Source organism: Caloenas nicobarica, chromosome 35 (genome assembly GCF_036013445.1).
Source record: "Caloenas nicobarica isolate bCalNic1 chromosome 35, bCalNic1.hap1, whole genome shotgun sequence".
In the NCBI taxonomy this organism is placed as follows: domain Eukaryota; kingdom Metazoa; phylum Chordata; class Aves; order Columbiformes; family Columbidae; genus Caloenas; species Caloenas nicobarica.
The window spans coordinates 1,002,381-1,028,653 of record NC_088279.1 but is presented as its reverse complement, the minus strand read 5'-3'; the positions used below and the strand labels follow the sequence as shown (position 1 = coordinate 1,028,653).

At 62.3% G+C, this 26,273-nt stretch overlaps 1 protein-coding gene across 1 annotated transcript in view; it reads right to left on the bottom strand.

Moving 5' to 3' along the window:
- VARS2 (valyl-tRNA synthetase 2, mitochondrial) overlaps positions 1–21,538 on the bottom strand; it is a 39,843-nt gene extending 18,305 nt beyond the window's left edge. The window contains 15 exon segments of the mRNA XM_065654853.1: positions 1,127–1,203; positions 1,313–1,394; positions 1,483–1,586; positions 3,873–4,000; positions 5,945–6,035; positions 6,958–7,046; positions 7,920–8,031; positions 9,276–9,395; positions 10,361–10,442; positions 10,539–10,636; positions 12,428–12,494; positions 14,225–14,366; positions 14,369–14,440; positions 16,265–16,346; positions 21,295–21,538. Coding sequence (XP_065510925.1) covers positions 1,127–1,203; positions 1,313–1,394; positions 1,483–1,586; positions 3,873–4,000; positions 5,945–6,035; positions 6,958–7,046; positions 7,920–8,031; positions 9,276–9,395; positions 10,361–10,442; positions 10,539–10,636; positions 12,428–12,494; positions 14,225–14,366; positions 14,369–14,440; positions 16,265–16,346; positions 21,295–21,534 — 1,586 coding nt within the window. The 5' untranslated portion in view covers positions 21,535–21,538.
- Positions 21,539–26,273: the final 4,735 nt, after the last annotated feature.

Below are 26,273 nucleotides of genomic sequence, written 5' to 3'. Positions count from 1 at the left end.
CTGGACGCCTGGGTCCCCGCCCGGACGCCTGGGTCCCTCCCGGACGCCTGGGTCCCGACCGAACTCCTGGGTCCCTCCTGAACTCTTGGGTCCCCACCCAGACCCCTGGGTCCCCGCCTGGATGCCTGGGTCCCCACCCGGATGCCTGGGTTCCCTCCCGGACGCCTGGGTTCCCTCCCGAACTCCTGGGTTCCCTCCCGAACTCCTGGGTCCCCACCTGGATGCCTGGGTCCCCGCCCGGACGCCTGGGTTCCCTCCCGGAAGCCTGGGTCCCCGCCCGGACGCCTGGGTTCCCTCCCGGACACCTGGGTCCCTCCCGGACACCTGGGTCCCTCCTGAACTCTTGGGTCCCCACCCAGACCCCTGGGTCCCTGCCCGGACGCCTGGGTTCCCTCCCGAACTCCTGGGTCCCTCCTGAACTCTTGGGTCCCCACCCAGACCCCTGGGTCCCCGCCCGAACTCCTGGGTCCCTCCCGGACTCCTGGGTCCCCTCACGAGCTCCTGGGTCCCCACCCAGACCCCTGGGTCCCCGCCTGGACTCCTGGGTCCCTCCCGAACTCCTGGGTCCCGCCCGGACGCCTGGGTTCCCTCCCGAACTCCTGGGTCCCTCCCGAACTCCTGGGTCCCTCCTGAACTCCTGGGTCCCTCCTGAACTCCTGGGTCCCACCCGGACGCCTGGGTTCCCTCCCGAACTCCTGGGTTCCCTCCCGAACTCCTGGGTTCCCTCCCGAACTCCTGGGTCTCTCCCGAACTCCTGGGTCCCCCCCCGAACGCCTGGGTTCCCTCCCGAACTCCTGGGTCCCCCCCGGACTCCTGGGTCCCTCACGAGCTCCTGGGTCCCCCCCGGACTCCTGGGTCCCCTCACGAGCTCCTGGGTCCCCACCCAGACCCCTGGGTCCCCGCCTGGACTCCTGGGTCCCTCCCGGACGCCTGGGTCCCCTCCTGAACTCCTGGGTCCCTCCCGAACTCCTGGGTCCCCTCCCGAATGCCTGGGTCCCCGCCCGGACTCCTGGGTCCCCTCCCGAACGCCTGGGTCCCCACCCAGACCCCTGGGTCTCCCCTGAACTCCTGGGTCCCCCCCCGGATGCCTGGGTCCCTGCCCGAACGCCTGGGTCCCCTCGCCCACCCCACGTTGTCCATCCACGTCTTCCAGTTCTTCTCGTGAAACTTGGGGACGAGCTGGAGCCGCCCGGACGTCACGGCCTGCAGGGGGCGGGAGCGTTGGGACCCAGGCGTCCGGGAGGGGACCCAGGCGTCCGGGAGGGGACCCAGGCGTCCGGGAGGGAGGGGACCCGGGCGTCCCCGTCGTCACCTCCCGCGCGCGCTCGGCCATTTCTCGGCAGCGCAGGAACCATTGGCTCTTGAGCTGATACTCGACGACGTCCCCGGAGCGGCTGCAGGGACACGGAAAGGAGGCGGGGGGGGTGTCGGTGGCACCCGGGGCCGTTGGGGACACTTGGGGACACCGGGGGACGTGGGTACCTGCAGAGGGGGAGGGTCATGGCGTGGTCCTGGCTGCCCCGGAACAGCCCCCGCTCGGCCAGAGCCGCCAGCACCAGGGGACGCGCCGCGAAACGGTGGACGCCCTGGGGACAACGGGGACAACGGGGACATGGGGACACCGTGGGGATAATGGGGGCGATGGGGATAAGGGGGGCAATGGGGACATGGGGATAATGGGGGCAATGGGGACATGGGGGCAATGGGGACAATGGGGACATGGGGACAATGGGGACATCGTGGGGACGTGGCGGCAATGGGGATAATTGGGATATGGGGACATCGTGGGGACATGGGGGCAATGGGGATAATGGGGGCAATGGGGACATGGGGTCAATGGGGACAATGGGGATAATGGGGACATGGGGAAAATGGGGACAATGGGGGCGATGGGGACAATGGGGGCATCGTGGGGACATGGGGACAATGGGGACATCGTGGGGACAATGGGGACAATGGGGATAATGGGGGCAATGGGGATATGGGGGCGATGGGGATAATGGGGACATGGGGACAACGGGGACATGGGGACATCGTGGGGATAATGGGGGCGATGGGGGCGATGGGGATAAGGGGGGCAATGGGGACATGGGGACAACGGGGACAACGGGGACATCGGGGCAATAGGGACATGGGGACATCATGGGGATAATGGGGGCAATGGGGATAAGGGGGGCAATGGGGACAATGGGATAATGGGGGCAATGGGGGCAATGGGGATAATGGGGACATGGGGATAATGGGGGCGATGGGGATAATGGGGACATGGGGACAACGGGGTCAATGGGGCCAATGGGGACATGGGGACATCGTGGGGATAATGGGGGCAATGGGGGCAATGGGGATAAGGGGGGCAATGGGTACATGGGGACATGGGGATAATGGGGGCAATGGGGATATGGGGGCGATGGGGACAATGGGGACATGGGGACAATGGGGACATGGGGACATCGTGGGGATAATGGGGGCAATGGGGGCAATGGGGATAAGGGGGGCAATGGGTACATGGGGACATGGGGATAATGGGGGCGATGGGGATAATGGGGGCGATGGGGACAACGGGGGCAATGGGGCCAATGGGGCCATGGGGACATCGTGGGGATAATGGGGGCAATGGGGGCAATGGGATAATGGGGACATGGGGATAATGGGGATAATGGGGACATGGGGTCAATGGGGACAATGGGGACATCGTGGGGACGTGGGGGCAATGGGGATAATGGGAGCAATGGGGACATGGGGTCAATGGGGACAATGTGGGGATAATGGGGGCAATGGGGGCAATGGGGATAATGGGGACAATGGGATAATGGGGGCAATAGGATAATGGGGACATGGGGATAATGGGGGCGATGGGGATAATGGGGACATGGGGACAAGGGATAATGGGGACATGGGGACATGGGATAATGGGGACATGGGGACAACGGGGACATGGTGGGGACGTGGGGGCAATGGGGATAATGGGGATATGGGGACATCGTGGGGACATGGGGGCAATGGGGATAATGGGAGCAATGGGGACATGGGGTCAATGGGGACAATGGGGACATGGGGATAATGGGGGCAATGGGGATAATGGGGACATGGGGACAACGGGGACAATGGGGACATCGTGGGGACATGGGGGCAATAGGGATATGGGGGCAATGGGGATAATGGGGGCAATGGGGACAACGGGGATATGGGGGCAACGGGGGCGATGGGGACACTGGGGACAATGGGGTCAATGGGGTCAATGGGGACATGGGGACAATTTGGGGATGCAGTTGGGGACAAGGACACGATTTGGGGACAAGATTTGGGGCAAGGACACAATTTGGGGACCCAGCTGGGGACATGGGGACAATTTGGGGACATGGTTTGGGGACTGGGACCCAGTTTGGGGACAAGATTTGGGGACAGGGACACAATTTGGGGACCCAGTTGGGGAGAGGGACCCGGCTGGGGACATGGGGACAATTTGGGGACACGGTTTGGGGACACAGTTTGGGGACAGGAACCTGGTTTGGGGACAGGGTTGGGGACAGGAACCTGGTTTGGGGACAAGATTTGGGGCAAGGACACAATTTGGGGACCCAGTTGGGGACAGGGACATGGTTGGGGACATGGGGACAATTTGGGGACAGGAACCTGGTTTGGGGACAGGGACACAATTTGGGGACAGGGACACAGTTGGGGACAGGGACCCAATCTGGGGACATGGGGACAGTTTGGGGACAAGATTTGGGGACAGGGACCCGGTTGGGGACATGGGGACAATTTGGGGACACGGTTTGGGGACACGGTTTGGGGACAGGGACCTGGTTTGGGGCCAAGGGACAGAGCTGGGGACACGGGGCCAGGTTGGGGACGATGTGGGACAGCGGTACCTGCAGCCACTCCCCGGCCGGGGGACACAAGGTGCCATCGTCCCCGATGACGGTGACAACGGGCAGCCCGTGGGCCTGGGCCAGCAGCAGGTCCTGGGGACTGTGTGCTGGGGTCACCTTCACCGCGCCTGGGGGACATGGGGACAATGGGGACAATGGGGACAATGGGGACAACGGGACGGCCCTGTTACCTTCACCGCACCTGGGGGACCATGGGGACAATGGGACAGGGGGACATGGGGACAGGGGACATGGGGACAATGGGACAGGGGGACAATGGGACAGGGGGACAATGGGACAGGGGGACAATGGGATATGGGGACATGGGGACATAGGGACAGCCCTGTCACCTTCACCGCACCTGGGGGACATGGGGACAATGGGGACAGGGGGACATGGGGAGAGGGGGATATGGGGACAATGGGACATGGGGACAATGGGACAGGGGGACATGGGGATATGGGGACAATGGGACATGGGGACAATGGGACATGGGGACATGGGGATATGGGGACATGGGGACATGGGGACAAGGGGACAGGGGGACAATGGGACAGGGGGACATGGGGACAATGGGACAGGGGGACATGGGGACAGGGGGACAGGGGGACAGGGGGACAGGGGGACAGATGGGGACACGGGGACAGATGGGGACACGGGGACAGCCCTGTCACCTTCGCTGCACTTGGGGGACATGGGGATAGGGGGAACAATGGGACCTGGGGACAGGGGGACATGGGGACAGCCCTGTCACCCCAACACCCCATCACTGTCACCTTCACTGCACCCGGGGGACATGGGGACAGGGGGATATGGGGACACAGGGGGACATGGGGACACGGGACAGGGGGACATGGGGACACAGGGGGATATGGGACATGGGGACAGGGGGACACGGGGACAGCCCTGTCACCCCAACACCCCCCTCGCTGTCACTGTCACCTTCATTGCACCTGGGACAGGACAAGGGACATGGGGACACCCCTGTCACTGTCCCCAGTGTGCCCCTGTCCCTGTTCCCCCATCTCCTGGGTGTCCCCCTATGTCCCCAAGTGTCCCCCATGTCCCCCCATCCCCGGTGTCCCCTTGTCCTTCTGTCCCCGTCCCTCTGTCCCTGACCCCCTGTCCCTCTGTCCCCAATGTCCCCAGTGTCCCCCCTGTCCCTCTGTCCCCCCATCCCCAGTGTCCCCCTGTCCTCCCCGTCCCTCTGTCCCCAGTGTCCCCCTATCCCCCCGTCCCTTTGTCCCCAGTGTCCCCCTGTCCCCCCTGTCCCCAGTGTCCCCTTGTCCCTCTGTCCCTGACCCCCTGTCCCTCTGTCCCCAATGTCCCCAGTGTCCCCCCTGTCCCTCTGTCCCCCCATCCCCAGTGTCCCCCTGTCCTCCCCGTCCCTCTGTCCCCAGTGTCCCCGTCCTCCCTGCCCCTGTCCCCAGTGTCCCCCTATCCCCCCGTCCCTTTGTCCCCAGTGTCCCCCTGTCCCCAGTGTCCCCTTGTCCCTCTGTCCCTGACCCCCTGTCCCTCTGTCCCCAATGTCCCCAGTGTCCCCCTGTCCCCCCATCCCTCTGTCTCCAGTGTCCCCGTCCTCCCTGTCCCCCCCTGTCCCCAATGTCCCCCTGTCCCCCCTGTCCCCAGTGTCCCCTTGTCCCTCTGTCCCTGACCCCCTCTGTCGCTCTGTCCCCCTTGTCCCTGTCCCTCTGTCCCCCCATCCCCAGTGTCCCCCTGTCCTCCCCGTCCCTCTGTCCCCGGTGTCCCCCTGTCCCCCCCATCCCCTCCCCATCCCCAGTGTCCCTGGTGTCCCCCATCCCTCTGTCCCCAGTGTCCCCCTGTCCCCCCCATCCCCTCCCCATCCCCAGTGTCCCCGGTGTCCCCCATCCCTCTGTCCCGGTGTCCCCCTGTCCCCTCCATCCCCAGTGTCCCCAGTGTCCCCGGTGTCCCCGGTGTCCCCGGTGTCCCCCATCCCTCTGTCCCCAGTGTCCCCCTATCCCTCCATCCCCATTGTCCCCCTGTCCCCCCTTGTCCCCCTGTCCCCCCCATCCCCTCCCCATCCCCAGTGTCCCCGGTGTCCCCAGTGTCACCAGTTCCCCGGTCGGGCTCCACACTGGGGTCGGTGACGAGCGGCAGCAGCTGCCCCGTGATTGGGTGACGCAGGCGGCGCCCATGCAGGTGCTGCAGGGGGCGGGGTCAGCGCAGGCCACGCCCCCTCCCCACGGGCCACGCCCACTGGGCACCACCCCTTCCCCAAACCACGCCCCCCCTTGGAAGCCCCGCCCCTTCCCAGGACCAGGGACTCATCTCTAAGCCCCGCCCCCTTTTCCCAAGCCCCGCCCCTTGTCTCTAAACCCCACGCCTTGTCCCCAAGCCCCGCCCCTTCCCTCTAAACCCCGCCCCTTCTCAGTAGCCACGCCCCCATCTCCACCCCTCCCGAAAGCCCCGCCCCTTTCTCCCCAAACCCCGCCCCTTTCTCCCCAAACCCCGCCCCCTTTTGGAAGCCCCGCCCCTTGTCCCCAAACCCCGCCCCAGCCAGAAGCCCCGCCCCCTCTGGAAGCCACACCCCCTTTTCCCAAGCCCCGCCCCTTCCCTGGAATGAGGCCCCATCTCTAAGCCCCGCCCCCTTTTCCCAAGCCCCGCCCCTTCTCAGAAGCCACACCCCCTGTCTCCAAACCCCGCCCCATTTTGGAAGCCCCGCCCCTTGTCCCCATACTCCGCCCCATCCAGAAGCCCCGCCCCTCGGCTCTAAACCCCGCCCCTTGTCGCCAAGCCCCGCCCCTTGGCACCAAGCCCCGCCCCTCATCCCCAAACCCCGCCCCTTGACCCCAAACTCCGCCCCATCCAGAAGCCCCGCCCCTCGGCTCTAAACTCCGCCCCTCATCTCCAAGCCCCGCCCCTCATCTCCAACCCCCGCCCCTCGTCGCCAAGCCCCGCCCCTCGTCACCAAGCCCCGCCCCTTGTCTCCAAGCCCCGCCCCTCGTCCCCAAGCCCCGCCCCCATCCCCAAGCCCCGCCCCTCGTCCCCAAGCCCCGCCCCTCGTCCCCAAGCCCCGCCCCTCGTCCCCAAGCCCCGCCCCTCGGCGCCAAGCCCCGCCCCTCACCGTGTAGCGCGGGTCGGCGGGGTTCACGGCCACGGCCACGTCCCCCAGGATGGTCTCGGGGCGAGTGGTGGCGACGGGAACCTCCAGGTCTGGGGACACGGGGACACTCAGGGACACGGGGGGACATGGGGGGAGACACAGGGACATGGGGACATTGGGGGACACTGGGACATGCAGGGACACAGGGACACTCAGGGACACGGGGACACTGGGGGACATGGGGACACATTGGGGACATGGGGACACTCGGACACTCGGGGACACGGGGGTCATGGGGACACGTTGGGGACACGGGGACATGCGGGGACAGGGGGACACTCAGGGACACGGGGGGACATGGGGGGACACTGGGGGATGTGGGGAGACACAGGGACATGGGGACACTGGGGGACATGGGGACATGCGGGGACACGGGGACACTCGGGGACATGGGGGGACACTGGGGGACATAGGAGGACATGGGGGACATGGGGACACTCGAGGACATGGGGGGACACTGGGGGACACAGGGACACACAGGGACACATGGGGACATGGGGACACTGGGGGACACTCGGGGACATGGGGGGACACAAAGAAGGACATGGGGACACAGGGGTGACATGTCAGGGACACAGGGGGACATGGAGAGGGACATGGAGGGACACTGGGGGGACACTGGGGGGACACTGGGGGACATGGGGGGACACCAAGAGGGACATGGGGACACAGGGGTGACATGTCAGGGACATGGGGGGACATGGAGAGGAACATGGGGGGACACTTGGGGACACAAGGGACACAAAGAGGGACATGGGGGGACATGGGGGGACACATGAGGGACATGGGGGGACATGGGTGACATGGCAGGGACATGGGGGGACACCAAGAGGGACATGGGGACACAGGGGTGACACGTCAGGGACATGAGAGACAGACCAAGGGACACTTGGGGCCACTCGGGGCCACTCGGGGCCACTCACCGTCCGAGCCCTCCACGGGGTAGGCGATGGTGACGAGGACACCGAAGGTGACGGGTTGGGGACAGCCGGGGACACGCAGCGACGTGGGGCCCGTCAGCACCCGCGGCTCCACCTGCGGACAGGGACAGCTGGGGACACTTGGGGACAGCTGGGGACACTCGGGGGGACACTCACCTCAATATCAGCCAGTGCACATTGCAGGGACACTTTGGGGACACTCTATGGTCACTCTGGGGACACTTTGGGGACACTCTGGGGACACTCTATGGTCACTCTGGGGACACTTTGGGGACACTCTGGGGACACTCTATGGTCACTTTGGGGACACTTTGGGGACACTTTGGGGACACTCTCACCTCAATATCCACCAGTGCACACTGCAGGGACACTTTGGGGACACTCTGGGGACACTCTATGGTCACTCTGGGGACACTTTGGGGACACTCTGGGGACACTCAATGGTCACTTTGGGGACATTTGGGGACACTTTGGGGACACTCTCACCTCAATACCCACCAGTGCACATTGCAGGGACACTTTGGGGACACTCTGGGGACACTCTATGGTCACTTTGGGGACACTTTGGGGACATTTGGGGACACTTTGGGACACTCTCAATATCATCCAATGCACATTGCAGGGACACTCTGGGGACACTTTGGGGACACTCCATGGTCACTTTGGGGACATTTGGGGACACTCTATGGTCACTTTGGGGACACTTGGGGACCCTCTCACCTCGATATCAGCCAATGCACATTGCAGGGACACTTTGGGGACACTCTGGGGACACTCTATGGTCACTTTGGGGACACTTTGGGGACACTTTGGGGACACTTTGGGGACCCTCTCACCTCGATATCAGCCAATGCACATTGCAGGGACACTTTGGGGACACTTGGGGACCCTCTCACCTCGATATCGGCCAGCGCGCACTGCAGGGACACTTTGGGGACACTTTGGGGACACTTGGGGACACCTGGGGACCCTCTCACCTCGATATCGGCCAGCGCGCACTGCAGGGACACTTTGGGGACACTTTGGGGACACCTGGGGACCCTCTCACCTCGATATCGGCCAGCGCGCACTGCAGGGACACTTTGGGGACACTTGGGGACACCTGGGGACACCTGGGGACCCTCTCACCTCGATATCGGCCAGCGCGCACTGCAGGGACACTTTGGGGACACTTGGGGACACCTGGGGACCCTCTCACCTCGATATCGGCCAGCGCGCACTGCAGGGACACTTTGGGGACACTTGGGGACACCTGGGGACCCTCTCACCTCGATATCGGCCAGCGCGCACTGCAGGGACACTTTGGGGACACTTGGGGACACCTGGGGACCCTCTCACCTCGATATCGGCCAGCGCGCACTGCAGGGCGCAGCTCCAGCTCACCAGGCGCCGGTCGCGCCGGATCAGCCCGTCCCGGTGCAGCCGCACAAAGGCCTCGGTCACCGCCCCCGAGAAACCCTGGGGACATGGGGGACATTTGGGGACATTTGGGGACACCCCACGAACACCTTGGTCGTCACCCGTGAGAAGCCCTGGGGGGGACAAGGGGCACTTGGGGACACCCCTGGGGACACTTGGGGACACCCCTGGGGACACTGGGGGACATCGGGGACACCCCTGGGGACACTGGGGGACACCCCATGAACACCTTGGTCGTCACCCATGAGAAGCCCTGGGGGGGACAAGGGACACTTGGGGACACCCCTGGGGACACTGGGGGACATCGGGGACACCCCTGGGGACATTGGGGACACCCCATGAACACCTTGGTCGTCACCCGTGAGAAGCCCTGGGGGGGACAAGGGACACTTGGGGACACCCCTGAGGACACTGGGGGACACTTGGGGACATTGGGGACGCCCCTGGGGACATCGGGGACACCCCACGAGCACCTTGGTCGTCACCCATGAGAAGCCCTGGGGGGACAAGGGACACTTGGGGACACCCCTGGGGACACTTGGGGACACCCCTGGGGACATTGGGGACACCCCATGAACACCTTGGTCATCACCCATGAGAAGCCCTGGGGGGACAAGGGGCACTTGGGGACACCCCTGGGGACACTGGGGGACACTTGGGGACACTTGGGGACACCCCCGGGGACATTTTGGGACAGTTGGGGACACACTTGGGGATTATCCCATTGCAGTGCAGCCCCATGGACACCTTGGTCACCACCCAGTAGAAGCCTTGGGGGGGGACAAGTGACACTTGGGGACACTGGGGGACACTTGGGGACACTTGGGGACACCCCCGGGGACACTGGGGACACCTCCGGGGACATTTTGGGACAGTTGGGGACACACTTGGGGATTATCCCATTGCGGTGCAGCCCCATGGACACCTTGGTCACCACCCAGTAGAAGCCTTGGCGGGGGACAAGTGACACTTGGGGACACTGGGGGACACTTGGGGACACTCACGGGGTCCATGGTGAACGTGCAGCGGCTCCAATCCAGCGACGCCCCCAGCGCCCGCAGCTGCTGCAGGATCTCGTCCCCGTGCCTGGGGACACGGGGGGTGACACGGGGGGTGACACCAGGGGTGGCACCGCGGGTGACGTCGGTGTCCCCCGCCCCGTGTCCCCCCGTGTCCCCTCACCGCTGTTTCCAGTCCCAAACGGCCGCCAGGAACTGGTCGGGGGAAAGATCCTGGCGCCGCAGCCCCCGCTGCTGCCACAGCCAGCGCTCCACCACCGCCTGGGGACACGGGGACACGTGGGGACACGGTGGGGACAGGGGGACAATGGGGACAGGGGGACACGTTGGGGACAGGGGGACATGGGGAGACGTCGGGGACAGGGGGACAATGGGGACGGGTGAGACGTTGGGGACACGTCGGGGACATGGGGACAATGGGGACAGGGGGACAATGGGGACCCGGGGACACGTTGGGGACATGGGGACAATGGGGACAGGGGGACACGTCGGGGACAGGGGGACAATGGGGACAGGGGGACACGTCGGGGACGGGGGGACAATGGGGACGGGGGGACAATGGGGACACGTCGGGGACATGGGGACCATGGGGACAATGGGGACAGGGGGACACGTTGGGGACACGTCGGGGACAGGGGGACATGGCGACACGTCAGGGACGGGGGACAGGGGGAGACGTCGGGGACAGGGGGACAATGGGGACAGGGGAACATGTTGGGGACAGGGGGACACGTTGGGGACACATCGGGGACAGGGGGACAATGGGGACGGGGGAGATGTTGGGGACACGTTGGGGACAGGGGGACACATCGGGGACATGGGGACAATGGGGACGGGGGAGACGCTGGGGACAGGGGGACACGTTGGGGACAATGGGGAAACATTGGGGACAGGTTGGGGACAGGCGGACACGTTGGGGACACGTTGGGGACACGTTGGGGACACGTTGGGGACACGTTGGGGACAGGGGGACATGGGGACACGTTGGGGACTGGGGGACACGTTGGGGACATGTTTGGGACAGGGGGACACGTTGGGGACACGTTGGGGACTGGGGGACACATTGGGGACAATGGGGAAACATTGGGGACACGTTGGGGACACGTTGGGGACACATTGGGGACACATTGGGGACACGGAGACAGTGGGACATGGGGAGACATTGGGGACACGTTGGGGACATGGGGATGGGATGGGGACAGGGGGACATGGGCAGATGTTGGGGACAGGGGGAGACGGAGACAGGGGGACAGTGGGACACGTTGGGGACGGGGGACATGGGGACAGTGGGACACGTTGGGGATGGGGGACACGAGGACAGGGGGACACGGGGACAGGGGGACACGTTGGGGACAGGGGGACATGGGGACACGTTGGGGACACGGGCAGATGTTGGGGACAGGGGGACACGGGGACGGGGGACACGGGGACAGGGGGAGACGTTGGGGACACGTTGGGGACAGGATGGGGACATGGGGACGGGATGGGGACAGGGGGACATGGGCAGATGTTGGGGACAGGGGGACACGGGGACAGGGGGAGACGTTGGGGACACATTGGGGACACGTTGGGGACAGGATGGGGACATGGGGACGGGATGGGGACAGGGGGACATGGGCAGATGTTGGGGACAGGGGGACACGTTGGGGACAGGGGGACATGGGCAGATGTTGGGGACAGGGGGACACGGAGACAGGGGGACACGTTGGGGACGGGGGACACGTTGAGGACAGGGGGACATAGGGACAGTGGGACACGTTGGGGACAGAGGCACATGGGGACAGTGGGACACGTTGGGGACAGGGGGACATGGGGACACGTTGGGGACACGGGGACACGTTGGGGACAGGGGGACACCGGCAGATGTTGGGGACAGGGGGACACGGGGACAGGGGGAGACGTTGGGGACACGTTGGGGACAGGATGGGGACATGGGGACGGGATGGGGACAGGGGGACATGGGCAGATGTTGGGGACAGGGGGACACGGAGACAGGGGGACACGTTGGGGACAGGGGGACACGTCGGGGACACGTCGGGGACACAGGGTGACCTGGGTGGCGATCCCCGCGTGGTCGGTCCCCGGCAGCCACAGCACCGTCCAGCCCTGCATGCGGTGCCTGCCCCACAGACACCCCAAAATGGGACACCCCGAAACACGGGGGGACACCTCCAAAATGGGGGGACACCCCGAAACATGGGGGACACCCCCAAAATGGGGGGACACCCCAAGACACGGGGGGACACCCCAAAAAATAGGGGGACACCCCGAAACATGGGGGGACACCCCGAAACATGGACGCCCTGAAAATGGGGAGACACCCCGAAAATGGGGGGACACCCAAAATATGGGACGCCCTGAAAATGGGGGGACACCCCGAAAATGGGGGGACACCCCAAAACACGGGGGGACACCCCAAAAATAGGGGGATGCCCCAAAAAATAGGGGGACGCCCCGAACATGGGGGACACCCCAAAACATAGGGGGACACCCCAAAACATAGGGGGACGCCCCAAAACATGGATGCCCTGAAAATGGGGGGACACCCCAAGACACGGGGGGACACCCAAAAAATAGGGGGACACCCCAAAAAATAGGGGGACACCCCCAAAACATGGGGGACATCCTGAAAATGGGGGACACCCCAAACATGGGGGGACAACCCAAAAATGGGGGGAACACCCCAAAACATGGGAGACACCCCAAAACATGGGGGGACGCCCCCCAAAAATAGGGGGACGCCCCCCAAAACATGGGATACCCCAAACATGGGGGACATCCTGAAAATGGGGGACCCCCCAGCACCAAATCCCCCCCAAAAATGCCCCAAATTTCCCCCCCAGCCCCAATACCCCCCAATAACGACCCCAATTGACCCCCCAGCCCCAAATAACCCCCCCAGACCCCCCAATAATGCCCCAAATCCCCCCCAGCCCCAATAATGACCCAAATTCCACCCCCCAGCCCCAAATCCCCCCCCAATAATGACCCCAATTGACCCCCCCCAGCCCCAAATAACCCCCCAATAATCACCCCAATTGACCCCCCAGCCCCAAATAACCCCCCAGACCCCCCAAATAATGCCCCAAATCCCCGCCCCAGCCCCAAATATCCCCCAATAACGACCCCAAATTTCCCCCCCAGCCCCAAATCCCCCCCCAATAATGCCCCCAAATCCCCCCCCAGCCCCAAATCCCCCACAATATTGACCCAAATTTCAGCCCCAGCCCCAAATAACCCCCCAATAATCACCCCAATTGACCCCCCCAGCCCCAAATAACCCCCCAGCCCCCCAATAATGACCCAAATCCCCCCCCCCAGCCCAAATATTCCCCAATAAGGACCACAAATTTCCCCCCCCAGCCCCAAATCCCCCCCAATATTGATCCAAATTTCCCCCCAGCCCCAATACCCCCCAATAATGACCCCAATTGACCCCCCCAGCCCCAAATAACCCCCAGAGCCCCCCAATAATGACCCCAATTGACCCCCTCAGCCCCAAATAACCCCCCAGACCCCCAATAATGACCCCAATTGACCCCCCCAGCCCCAAATAACCCCCCCAGACCCCCCAATAATGCCCCAAATCCCCCCCCAGCCCCAAATATCCCCCAATAACGACCCCAAATTTCCCCCCCAGCCCCAAATCCCCCACCAATATTGACCCAAATTTCCCCCCCCAGCCCCAAATAACCCCCCAATAATCACCCCAATTGACCCCCCCAGCCCCAAATAACCCCCAGACCCCCCAATAATGACCCAAATTTCCCCCCCCCCCAGCCCCAAATCCCCCCCCCCCCCCAATATTGACCCCAATTTCCCCCCCCCCGGGACCCCCCCCGCACGCACCATCTGACCAGCACGTCCTGCAGCGCCACCCCCAGCGCGTGGCCCAAGTGCAGGGAGCCGGTGACGTTGGGGGGGGGCAGCACCAGGCTCAGCACCGGCGCCGCCCCCCCCGCCGGCTTCTCCGGGGGGGTGAAGAACCCCCCCGCTCCCACCAGCCGTACCAGGCGGCCTCCACGTAGCGCGGGCTGTAGGCGGGGGGCAGCGGCACCCCCGTGGCTGCGCCCCCAAAATGTGGTGCCGGGTGACCCCCCCAGCCCCCGGGTCACCCAGACACCCCCCAAAGTGCCCCAGACCCCCCATGTTACCCACAGGCCCCCCAAAGTGTCCCAGGCCCCCCCAAAGTGACACAGACCCCACCAAAGTGGCACAGACCCCCCCAAAGTGTCCCAGACCCCCCATGTTACCCACAGCCCCCAAAGTGTCCCAGGCCCCCCCAAAGTGGCACAGACCCCCCATGTTACCCACAGCCCCCCCAAAGTGGCACAGACCCCCCCAAAGTGACACAGACCCCCCATGTTACCCACAGCCCCCCAAAGTGACACAGGCCCCCCATGTTACCCACAGCCCCCCCAAAGTGACACAGACCCCCCCAAAGTGTCCCAGACCCCCCATGTTACCCACAGCCCCCCAAAGTGTCCCAGGCCCCCCCCAAAGTGGCACAGACCCCTCCAAAGTGTCCCAGACCCCCCATGTTACCCACAGCCCCCCCAAAGTGGCACAGACCCCCCCAAAGTGGCACAGACCCCCCATGTTACCCACAGCCCCCCCCAAAGTGGCACAGACCCCCCCAAAGTGGCACAGACCCCCCATGTTACCCAAGCCCCCCCAAAGTGACACAGGCCCCCCATGTTACCCACAGCCCCCCCAAAGTGACACAGACCCCCCCAAAGTGGCACAGGCCCCTCATGTTACCTACAGCCCCCCCAAAGTGGCACAGGCCCCCCTGGACCCCCCCAAAGTGGCACAGACCCCCCATGTTACCTACAGCCCCCCCAAAGTGACACAGACCCCCCAAAAGTGACACAGGTCCCCCCAAAGTGGCACAAGCCCGCCCAAAGTGGCACAAGCCCCCCATGTTACCCACAGCCCCCCCAAAGTGACACAGACCCCTCCAAAGTGACACAGGCCCCCCCAAAGTGACACAGGCCCCCCATGTTACCCACAGCCCCCCCAAAGTGACACAGACCCCCCCAAAGTGACACAGACCCCCCATGTTACCCACAGCCCCCCCAAAGTGTCCCAGGCCCCCCCAAAGTGTCCCAGGCCCCCCAGACCCCCCCAAAGTGTCACACACCCCCCCAAAGTGACACAGAGCCACCAGACACCCCCAAAGTGTCACAGCCCCCCGGGCCCCCCCAAAGTGGCACAGCCCCCCCCAAAGTGGCACAGCCCCCCCCAAAGTGACACAGACCCCCCCAAAGTGACACAGACCCCCCATGTTACCCACAGCCCCCCCCAAGTGTTACAGACCCCCTGGACCCCCCCCCAAAGTGGCACAGACCCCCTGGACCCCCCCAAAGTGACACAGACCCCCCCAAGGTGACACAGACCCCCCATGTTACCCATAGCCCCCCCAAAGTGACACAGACCCCCCCAAAGTGACACAGACCCCCCCAAACCCCCCCAAAGTGACACAGACCCCCCATGTTACCCACAGCCCTCCCAAAGTGACACAGCCCCCCCATGTTACCCACAGCCCCCCCAAAGTGTCCCAGGCCCCCCCAAAGTGGCACAGATGCCCCATGTTACCCACAGCCCCCCCAAAGTGACACAGACCCCCCTGGACCCCCCCAAAGTGACACAGACCCCTCATGTTACCCACAGCCCCCCCAAAGTGTCCCAGGCCCCCCCAAAGTGTCCCAGGCCCCCCCAGACCCCCCCAAAGTGTCACACACCCCCCCAAAGTGACACAGAGCCACCAGACACCCCCAAAGTGTCACAGCCCCCCGGGCCCCCCCAAAGTGGCACAGCCCCCACCCAGGTCACGCACAGCCCCCCCAAAGTGACACAGCCCCCCCAAAGTGACACAGCCCCCCCCACCTTTCTTGCCGTCGGGCTCCAGCGGGTGCTCATATTCCACAACAGGTTTGGGGCTCCAGCCCTTGGGGGGGGGCGGTGGCACCTGTGCAGGACCCCAAAAGCAGGACAAACCAGTACAAACCAGTACAAACCAGTACAACCCAATGGAACCCCAATGGGAACCAATGGAACCCAATGGAACCCCAATGCAACCCAATGGGAACCAATGGAACCCCATGGAACCCCAATGGAACCCCAATGGAACCCCAATGGGAACCCCGTGGGAACCCCAATGGGAACCAGTGGAAATCAGTGGGAACCCAGTGGGAACCCCGTGGAACCCCAATGGGAACCAATGGAACCCCAATGGAACCCCAATGGGAACCCCAATGGAACCCCAATGGAACCCCAATGGAACCCCAATGGAACCCCAGTGGGAACCCCGTGGGAACCCAATGGGAACCCAATGGAACCCCATGGAACCCCAATGGAACCCCAATGGAACCCCAATGGGAACCCCAATGGGAACCCAATGGGAACCCCGTGGAACCCCAATGGAACCCCAATGGGAACCCCAATGGGAACCCCAATGGGAACCCCAATGGGAACCAATGGAACCCAATGGGAACCAATGGAACCCCATGGAACCCCAATGGGAACCCCGTGGAACCCCAATGGAACCCCAATGGAAACCAATGGAACCCCGTGGAACCCCAATGGAACCCCAATGCGAACCCCAATGCGAACCCCAATGCGAACCCAACGGGAACCCTGTGGAAACCCAATGGAACCCAGTGGAACCCAAATGGAACCCAGTGGAACCCAATGGAAACCCAATGGAACCCAGCGGAAACCCATTGGGAACCAGGGGAACCCAATGGAACCCAGTGGAAACCCAATGGAAACCCAATGGAACCCACTGGGAACCCAGTGGAACCCCAAGAGAAACCAACAGGAACCCAACAGGAACCCAACAGGAACCCAATGGAACCCAACGGAAACCAGTGGAACCCAAATGGAACCCAACGGAACCCAACAGAACCCATTGGGAACGCAGTGGAACCCCAAGAGAAACCAACAGGAACCCAACAGGAACCCAACAGGAACCCAACAGGAACCCAGTGGAACCCAAATGGAAACCCAGTGGAAACCAGCGGAAACCCATTGGGAACCAGGAGAACCCAATGGAACCCAGTGGAAACCCAATGGAAACCCAATGGAACCCAAATGGAACCCATTGGGAACCCAGTGGAACCCCAAGAGAAACCAACAGGAACCCAACAGGAACCCAACGGAAACCAGTGGAACCCAACGGAAACCAGTGGAACCCAAATGGAACCCAACGGAACCCAAATGGAACCCATTGGGAACCCAGTGGAACCCCAAGAGAAACCAACAGGAACCCAACGGAAACCCAACGGAACCCAACGGAACCCATTGGGAACCCAGTGGAACCCCAAGAGAAACCAACAGGAACCCAATGGAAACCCAATGGAAACCCAACGGAAACCCAACGGAACCCCAAGAGAAACCAACAGGAACCCAACGGAAACCCAACGGAAACCATTGGGAACCCAGTGGAACCCAATAGAAACCAACACGAACCCAACAGGAACCCCATGGAAACCAGTGGAAACCAACAGAACCCAACGGAAACCCAGTGGAACTCAACGGAACCCAGTGGAACCCAAATGGAACCCATTGGGAACCCAGTGGAACCCAATAGAAACCCAATAGGAACCCAACAGAAACCAAATGGAACCCAATACTGGCCAATATAACGTAATACACACCAGTATAAACCAGTACATGCAAACGCCTTCCCCCCAAAACCCTCCAGCTCTCTCCAGTTGCCTCCCAGTTCCCCCCAGTGTCCTCCCATTTCCCCCCAGTTGCCTCCCATCCTCCCCAGTCACCCCCAATTGCATCCCAGTCCCTCCCAGTTGCCCCTAACTCATCTCTCAGTCTGCCCCAGTTGGCCCCCAGTGTCTCCCAGTTTCCCCCAGTTGCCTCCCAGTCCCCCCCACTTGTGCCCCAGTGGCCTCCCAGTCCCTCCCAGTTGCCTCCAACTCAACTCTCAGTCTGTCCCAGTTGCCCCCAGTGTCTCCCGGTTGCCTCCCAGTGTCCCCCAGTTGCCTCCCAGTGTCCCCAGTTCATCTCCCAGTCCCCCCAGTTGCTTCCCAGTCCCCCCCAGTTGCCCCCAATGTCTCCCAGTTGCCTCCCAATGTCCCCCAGTACATCTCCCAGTCCCCCCCCCCAGTTGCCCCCAATGTCTCCCAGTGCCCCCAGTTCATCTCCCAGTTCCCCCAGTTGCCTCCCAGTCTCCCCCAGTTGCCCCCAATGTCTCCCAGTGTCCCAAACTCATCTCCCAGTCCCCCCCAGTTGCCTCTAATGTCTCCCAGTGCCCCCAGTTCATCTCCCAGTGCCCCCCAGTTGCCCCCAATGTCCCCCAGTGCCCCCCAGTTCATCTCCCAGTGCCCCCAGTTCATCTCCCAGTCCCCCCCAGTTGCCCCCAGTGTCTCCCAGTGCCCCCAGTTCATCTCCCAGTGCCCCCCAGTTGCCCCTAATGTCTCCCAATCACCTCCCAGTGCCCCCAGTTCATCTCCCAGTCCCTCCAGTTGCCTCCCAGTCCCCCCCTAGCTGCCCCCAATGTCTCCCAGTGTCCCCAGTTCATCTCCCAGTCCCCCCCAGTTGCCTCCCAGTCCCCCCCAGTTGCCTCTAATGTCTCCCAGTGTCCCCAGTTCATCTCCCAGTCCCCCCCAGTTGCCTCCCAGTCCCCCCCAGTTGCCTCTAATGTCTCCCAGTGTCCCCCAGTTCATCTCCCAGTTCCCCCAGTTCATCTCCCAGTTCCCCCCCAGTTGCCTCTAATGTCTCCCGGTGTCCCCCAGTTCATCTCCCAGTGTCACCCAGTTGCCTCCCAGTCCCCCCCAGTTGCCCCCAATGTCTCCCAGTGCCCCCAGTTCATCTCCCAGTCCCCCCCCAGTTGCCCCCAATGTCTCCCAGTGCCCCCAGTTCATCTCCCAGTGCCCCCCAGTTGCCTCCCAGTCCCCCCCAGTTGCCCCTAATGTCTCCCAGTGTCCCCCAGTTCATCTCCCAGTCCCCCCCAGTTGCCCCTAATGTCTCCCAGTGTCCCCCAGTTCATCTCCCAGTCCCCCCCAGTTGCCCCAATGTCTCCCAGTGTCCCCCAGTTCATCTCCCAGTCCCCCCCAGTTGCCCCTAATGTCTCCCAGTGTCCCCCAGTTCATCTCCCAGTCCCCCCCAGTTGCCCCTAATGTCTCCCAGTGTCCCCAGTTCATCTCCCAGTCCCCCCCAGTTGCCCCTAATGTCTCCCAGTGTCCCCCAGTTCATCTCCCAGTCCCCCCCAGTTGCCCCTAATGTCTCCCAGTTCCCCCAGTTCATCTCCCAGTCCTTCCCAGTGTTCTCCCAGTTGTCCCTAATGTCTCCCAGTTGCCTCCCAGTGCCCCCAGTTCATCTCCCAGTCCCCCCCAGTCGCCTCCCAGTCCCCCCCAGTTGCCCCCAATGCCTCCCAGTGTCCCCAGTTCATCTCCCAGTCCCCCCCAGTTGCCCCCAATGCCTCCCAGTGCCCCCAGTTCATCTCCCAGTCCCCCCCAGTTGCCTCCCAGTCCCCCCCAGTTGCCTCTAATGTCTCCCAGTGTCCCCCAGTTCATCTCCCAGTGTCACCCAGTTGCCTCCCAGTCCCCCCCAGTTGCCCCCAATGTCTCCCAGTGTCCCCCAGTTCATCTCCCAGTTCCCCCCAGTTGCCCCTAATGTCTCCCAGTGTCCCCAGTTCATCTCCCAGTCCCCCCCCAGTTGCCCCCAATGTCTCCCAGTGCCCCCAGTTCATCTCCAGTGCCCCCAGTTCATCTCCCAGTGCCCCCAGTTGCTCCCAGTTCATCTCCCAGTGCCCCCAGTTCATCTCCCAGTGCCCCCCAGTTGCCTCCCAGTCCCCCCCAGTTGCCCCCAATGTCTCCCAGTGTCCCCAGTTCATCTCCCAGTCCCCCCCAGTTGCCCCTAATGTCTCCCAGTGTCCCCAGTTCATCTCCCAGTCCCCCCCAGTTGCCCCTAATGTCTCCCAGTGTCCCCCAGTTCATCTCCCAGTCCCCCCCAGTTGCCCCTAATGTCTCCCAGTGTCCCCCAGTTCATCTCCCAGTCCCCCCCAGTTGCCCCTAATGTCTCCCAGTGTCCCCCAGTTCATCTCCCAGTCCCCCCCAGTTGCCCCTAATGTCTCCCAGTGTCCCCCAGTTCATCTCCCAGTCCCCCCCAGTTGCCCCTAATGTCTCCCAGTTCCCCCAGTTCATCTCCCAGTCCCCCCCAGTTGCCCCTAATGTCTCCCAGTGTCCCCCAGTTCATCTCCCAGTCCCCCCCAGTTGCCCCTAATGTCTCCCAGTGTCCCCCAGTTCATCTCCCAGTCCTTCCCAGTGTTCTCCCAGTTGTCCCTAATGTCTCCCAGTTGCCTCCCAGTGTCCCCAGTTCATCTCCCAGTCCCCCCCAGTTGCCCCTAATGTCTCCCAGTGTCCCCCAGTTCATCTCCCAGTCCCCCCCAGTTGCCCCTAATGTCTCCCAGTGTCCCCCAGTTCATCTCCCAGTCCCCCCCAGTTGCCCCTAATGTCTCCCAGTGTCCCCCAGTTCATCTCCCAGTCCCCCCCAGTTGCCCCTAATGTCTCCCAGTTCCCCCAGTTCATCTCCCAGTCCCCCCCAGTTGCCCCTAATGTCTCCCAGTGTCCCCCAGTTCATCTCCCAGTCCCCCCCAGTTGCCCCTAATGTCTCCCAGTGTCCCCCAGTTCATCTCCCAGTCCTTCCCAGTGTTCTCCCAGTTGTCCCTAATGTCTCCCAGTTGCCTCCCAGTGTCCCCAGTTCATCTCCCAGTCCCCCCCAGTCGCCTCCCAGTCCCCCCCAGTTGCCCCCAATGCCTCCCAGTGTCCCCAGTTCATCTCCCAGTCCCCCCCAGTTGCCCCCAATGTCTCCCAGTCCCCCCAGTTGCCTCCCAGACCCCCCCAGTTGCCCCCAACGTCTCCCAGTGCCCCCAGTTCACCCCCCAGTGCCCCCAGTACCTTCTCGCCGCCGCCCCCCAGCTCCTCCCTCTCCCTCCGCAGCCGCTGCCGCTTCTCCTTGTGCTCCCGGGCGCGGAGCCGCCTCTGCTCGGGGTCCCCTGAGGGAGCCCCGGGGGTCGCCCCGCTGCTCCGGGCCCGGGGGGTCCCCAAAAAACCTCGGGGGGTCCCCAAATCCCGGGGGGGGCGCAAGGCCCGGGGGGACACGGAGCGGAGGGCGCGAAGCAGCGTGGGCGCCGCCATTGTGGCCGCGGGGCCCGTGTCATGTGACCGCCCCCCCCACCCCGCGGCGCCGCGGACCCGGATGTTGTGGGCGGGGCCTCGTTTTGGCGCGCTTTCCCTTCCCGCGCTTTCGGCTGGAAAGAGATGCAGATTTGGGGTAAATTTGGGGGGGTTTAGGGATATTTTTGGAGTTGTTTCGTTCCCCGCGTGCACTGCCGGTGCTGAAAATACTCAAGATCTTTATCTTTGGCTTAAGCGGGGGGAAAGTACAAAGAAAAAAAAGAAGTTTTGGGTTTTGTTTTGAGCCCCATTGCCCTGCAGTGATTCACCCATGACCCCCCCCCCCCCGGGGTTCCCGAACCCCGGCTTTGGAGATCCGGTGCTCAGCTGAGCAACTGCATAAGGACAAACAAATATCCGCATCGCTCCAGGTTCAAGCGAAACACCCAAGAGCTCAGCCGCGCTGCAACCCAAACCCACCCCGGGGTTCACTGGGTGTGATGGGCGTCCCAGGTGCTCCCCGTGGGTGGATGAGGCACCTCTCTGACCTACTGACCACCCCCTTCTAATCCCCCCAGGTCCCATTGGCCTTCCTGGCCACAAGGGCCCAGTGCTGGCTGAGCCGACAGCACCAGCTGCTCCCAGCCGGTCACCCATCCAAGTACTAACCGGGCCTGACCCTGCTTAGCTTCAGAGATGGGGCATTCTCAGGCTGCTATGGCTGCATATATTATATATATAGTATATACTGGTAGTATCACAACTAAATCCTTTTTTCGAGGGCAGAGCAGAGGGGCAGGAGAACCTCTCTGACCTACTCACCACCCCCTTCTAATCCCCCCAGGTCCCATTGGCCTTCCTGGCCACAAGGGCCCAGCGCTGGCTCAGCCCACAGCACCCGGTGTTCCCAGATGGTCACCCATCCAAGCACTAACCGGGCCCGACCCTGCTTAGCTTCAGAGATCGGGCGTTCTCAGGCTGCTATGGCTGCATATATTACATGTATATATAGTATATGTAGTATATTTTGATAGTGTCTGAACTAAGCCCTTTTTTTAAGGGCAGAACAGAGGGCAGGAGAACCCTGCACTAACTGGGCCCGACCCTGCTTAGCTTCCGAGATCGGGCGTTCTCAGGCTGCTATGGCTGCATATACATATATACATAAGTTCCCCAACTATATCCTGATAGTATCTGAACTAAAGCCTTTTTTCAAGGGCAGAGTAGAGGGGCAGGAGAACCTCGCTGGACCTACTGACCACCCCCTTCTAATCCCCCCAGGTCCCATTGGCCTTTTTGGCTACCCGGGCCCAGTGCTGGCTCATGGTCACCCTGCTGTCCCCAGGACCCCCAGCTCCCTTTTCGCTGCTCCAACAGCTCGTTCCCCAACTTACACTGGAACTTGGGGTTGTTCCTGCCCAGATGAAAGACTCTACATTTGCCCTTGTTATATTCCCTTGAGTTTTTCCCTGCCGAACTCTCCAGCCTGCCCAGGTCTCTGGATGGCAGCTCAGCCTCCCAGTGTCAGCCACTCCTCCCAGTTTGGCGTCATCAGCAAACTGGCTGATCCCTCACCCAAGTCATTGGTGAATATATTGGATAATACCGGTCCCCTTGAGGGACTCTACCAGATACAGGCCTAAGAGTCCGCTGGTTTTTCATTAATTTGTCCTTTCACAAGATTTTTTCATCACAGGTTTTTCTCTTACAGGGCTGCCTGTTCCCTTACAAAGCTGTTCGTCACCTTGAAGCATTTTCTCTTCACAGATACGTGACTTCACAGTGTTCTTGTTTCACAGAATTTTGTTGTCTCAGAGCTGAACCCTCACGGGATTTTTTTTTTTAAAACATTTTCTCCTCACAGGGTTTTCTCTTCACAGCGTTTTCTGTTTTCTTACAAGCGCTGCTTCTCGCAAGGCTGTTTCCTCACAGGATTTTGTCCTTACAGCTTTGTCTTCTCCCAGGTTATCCCTTCACAGAGTTTTATGCTCAGAGTTTTCTCCTCACAGGCTTTTCTGTCTCCTCACGGCGTTTTCTTCTCAGAAAACGTTTTGTCTTCTCATGGGATTTTCTGTCTCCTCACAGCGCGTTTTTTCACAGGGTTTTTTCCTTACAGAATTTTCTGTCTTCTCACGGAATTTTTTCTTTTTTTTTTTTTTTCCACAGGGTTTTGTCTTCACATGTTTTTTTTTGTCTCCTCACAGAGTTTTTTTTTGTCTCTTCGGAGGTTTTTTGGTCCCCTCACAAGGGTCCCCCCCCCCCACCAAACCCCGTTAACAGACCCGGGTTCGCCGGCACCTTGGCCGCGGCAGAGCGGATCGCAAAGCTCCACTCTCATTGGTTGGTCTCGGGCAGCCAATAGGAAGCCTCAGCGCGTCCGGCGGCCAATGGGAGGCGGCGTTTGTGATGCCGTTTCCCTCTATTCACACGCATGGGGGAGCGTGGAGTTGCTAAAGCGCGATACAACGAGGGCCGGGGTAAAACAGCGGGAACCGACCCAAAATAAATCCGAAAGTTTAATCTTTAGCAGCAACGGGGAGGGAAAAAAAAGGCAAAAAAGCCCCTGAAATGCCTCTTACATTTTTGCCTTTTTTTTTTCTTTTAAGCAGATGTTTTTCTGGGAAATACTTAGACCAAAACTTCGATAAAACAGAAGTATCGCGTTTCGGTTTTGTTTGGTTCAGACACTTATCGGCCTTTTCCAAGAGGGATCTCAGCCTGCAAGAGGCTTCAGCAGCAGGAGGAGAACCCACTGCTGTCCTAGCTATAAATATTTTCCAGAAACTGACTTTTTATGCTTCTGTTTTTGGTATCTGTATGTATACAAACAAATTACTATTTACGCCCTATTTAAGTTTTAGCGTTTGTTTGCCAACTGCTCATGGAGCCTTGAGCGTGGGGCTTTCTAGGGCAATTAGCTTTGACTTGGCTTTCTAGGGCAATTGGCTTTTACTTGGCTTTCTAGGGCAATTTTTACCGTTTTACGAGTTTTTAAGACGTCTTCTCTAGGGCTTGGCCGCAGGGACACGAAGGGCCACGCTAGGGGGTCAACGCCGCCCCGGCTCTTCCCGTTTTGGTGGGGGGACACCCCTGCGTTTTGGGGAGAGAAAAGCCCGTTTCGGCGCCGGCGGGAAGGGGAGCAGCGAGCGGTGCGTGCGCGGTGACCCGCCTGCGTCCGGCAGGGGGCACGAGCGCGACGCACGGCTGCTTCCGCCGCGGGGCTATATAAGGGGCCGCCGGGGGGCGCCAGCGCGCAGTCGGGCTGTGGCAGCGGAGCGGGGCGGAGCTGAGCGGAGCGGGCGGAGCAGCCGCGGCCGGCCGGGCCATGCCCCGCCGCAGGGCCGCTTCGCCGCCGGCCGCCCCGACGGCGCTGGTACCGCAGAAGCGCGGCCGCTCGTCGCTGTCGCAGCTGGTTCTCCGCGCGGTCGCCGCCTGCACGGCGCGCAAAGGCGCCTCGTTGGTTTTCATCAAAAAAGCGCTCGCCGCTGAGGGATACGACGCGGCGCGCAACAGCGGCCGCTTGAAGGCGGCGGTCGGCGGTTTGCTCAGCAAAGGGCTTCTCCGGAGGGTGACGGGCAGCGGCGTCGCCGGGTCGTTCCGAATCGGTAAGGAGCGAGCGGAGGGAGCCGGGCGGCGCGGGAGGGCGGCCGGCGAACCGCGGCAGCTCCCCGCCGGGAAGAAGAAGGGAGCGAGGCGCGGTGTGAAAGCCGCCGCGCAGCGGTTGAAGAAGCCGAGGAGAGCGCGGGGGAAAGCGGCGGCGGGGGGCGCGCAGGAGGCCGGGGGTCCGGCGGAGGCGGCGGCGGCTGCGGGCGAGGCTTAGCGCGGTGGATGGAACGGTGAAGCTTGAACCCAAAGGCTCTTTTAAGAGCCACCGGAGGGGATTCAGTAGAGGAGCTAGTCACTGGCAGACGCGGGGATTTAAGGGGCTCTACCGGGGGTGGGTGCTGCGCCGGGTGGTTGGAAGCTGCGCCGAGGGAAGGGCGAGGTGCGGGTAAAAATGAATTAAAAGTTGTAGCGGCATTAAAGCTGCACCGGGGACGACAGGTGCTGGTGGCACCAGCGGGGCTGTGCCGAGGGAAGAGGGATGGGAGGCGGCGATGGGGGAACGATGAGGGGTGAAATAAAAACTAATAAAATGAATAAAATTGTAGGCGGGGGCGGGCGCCGCCCCATCACTGAAAGAGCTGCACCGAGGGACGGGCGAGGCTGCACTGAGAGAAGCGTGAGGGAGAAAAATGAATAAAAAATGAGTTCAAAAAAGGAAAAGCACGCAGGGGTGGCCACTGCCCGTGTCACTAAAAGAGCTGCACCGAGGCGACGGGCGAAGTGGCAATAGGAGCTGCATTGAGGGGAGAGTGAGGGGTGAATAAAGGTAAATAAAATTAATAAAAAAAGAATGAAAATCGCCACCGGCGTGGCCGCGCCCCGTCACCAAAAGAGCTGCACCGAGGGACAGGGGGGCGCTGCCCGGATCGGCCGCGACGAGTGGTTTGTTTTCCCGCGTGGTGGCTCCGGTTCCCAATCAGGTCCGCTCCCCCGGCAGGTGCAGCTGTGGGCGGGGCGGGGGGCGTGGTCTCGCCTACGGTGGCCAATCGGGTTCTTCCATACGGATCCGCGTCCCGCTGCGCTTCGCTCGGCCGAGGGAAACTTGAAGGGAATAAAAATGAAATTAATAAACGAATAAAAGGTGCCCCGGGGCCGCCGCCCGCGCTGCGAAAAACCGGGAAAGCGCATCCGGCGGCGGCGCGGAGCGGGGTTTG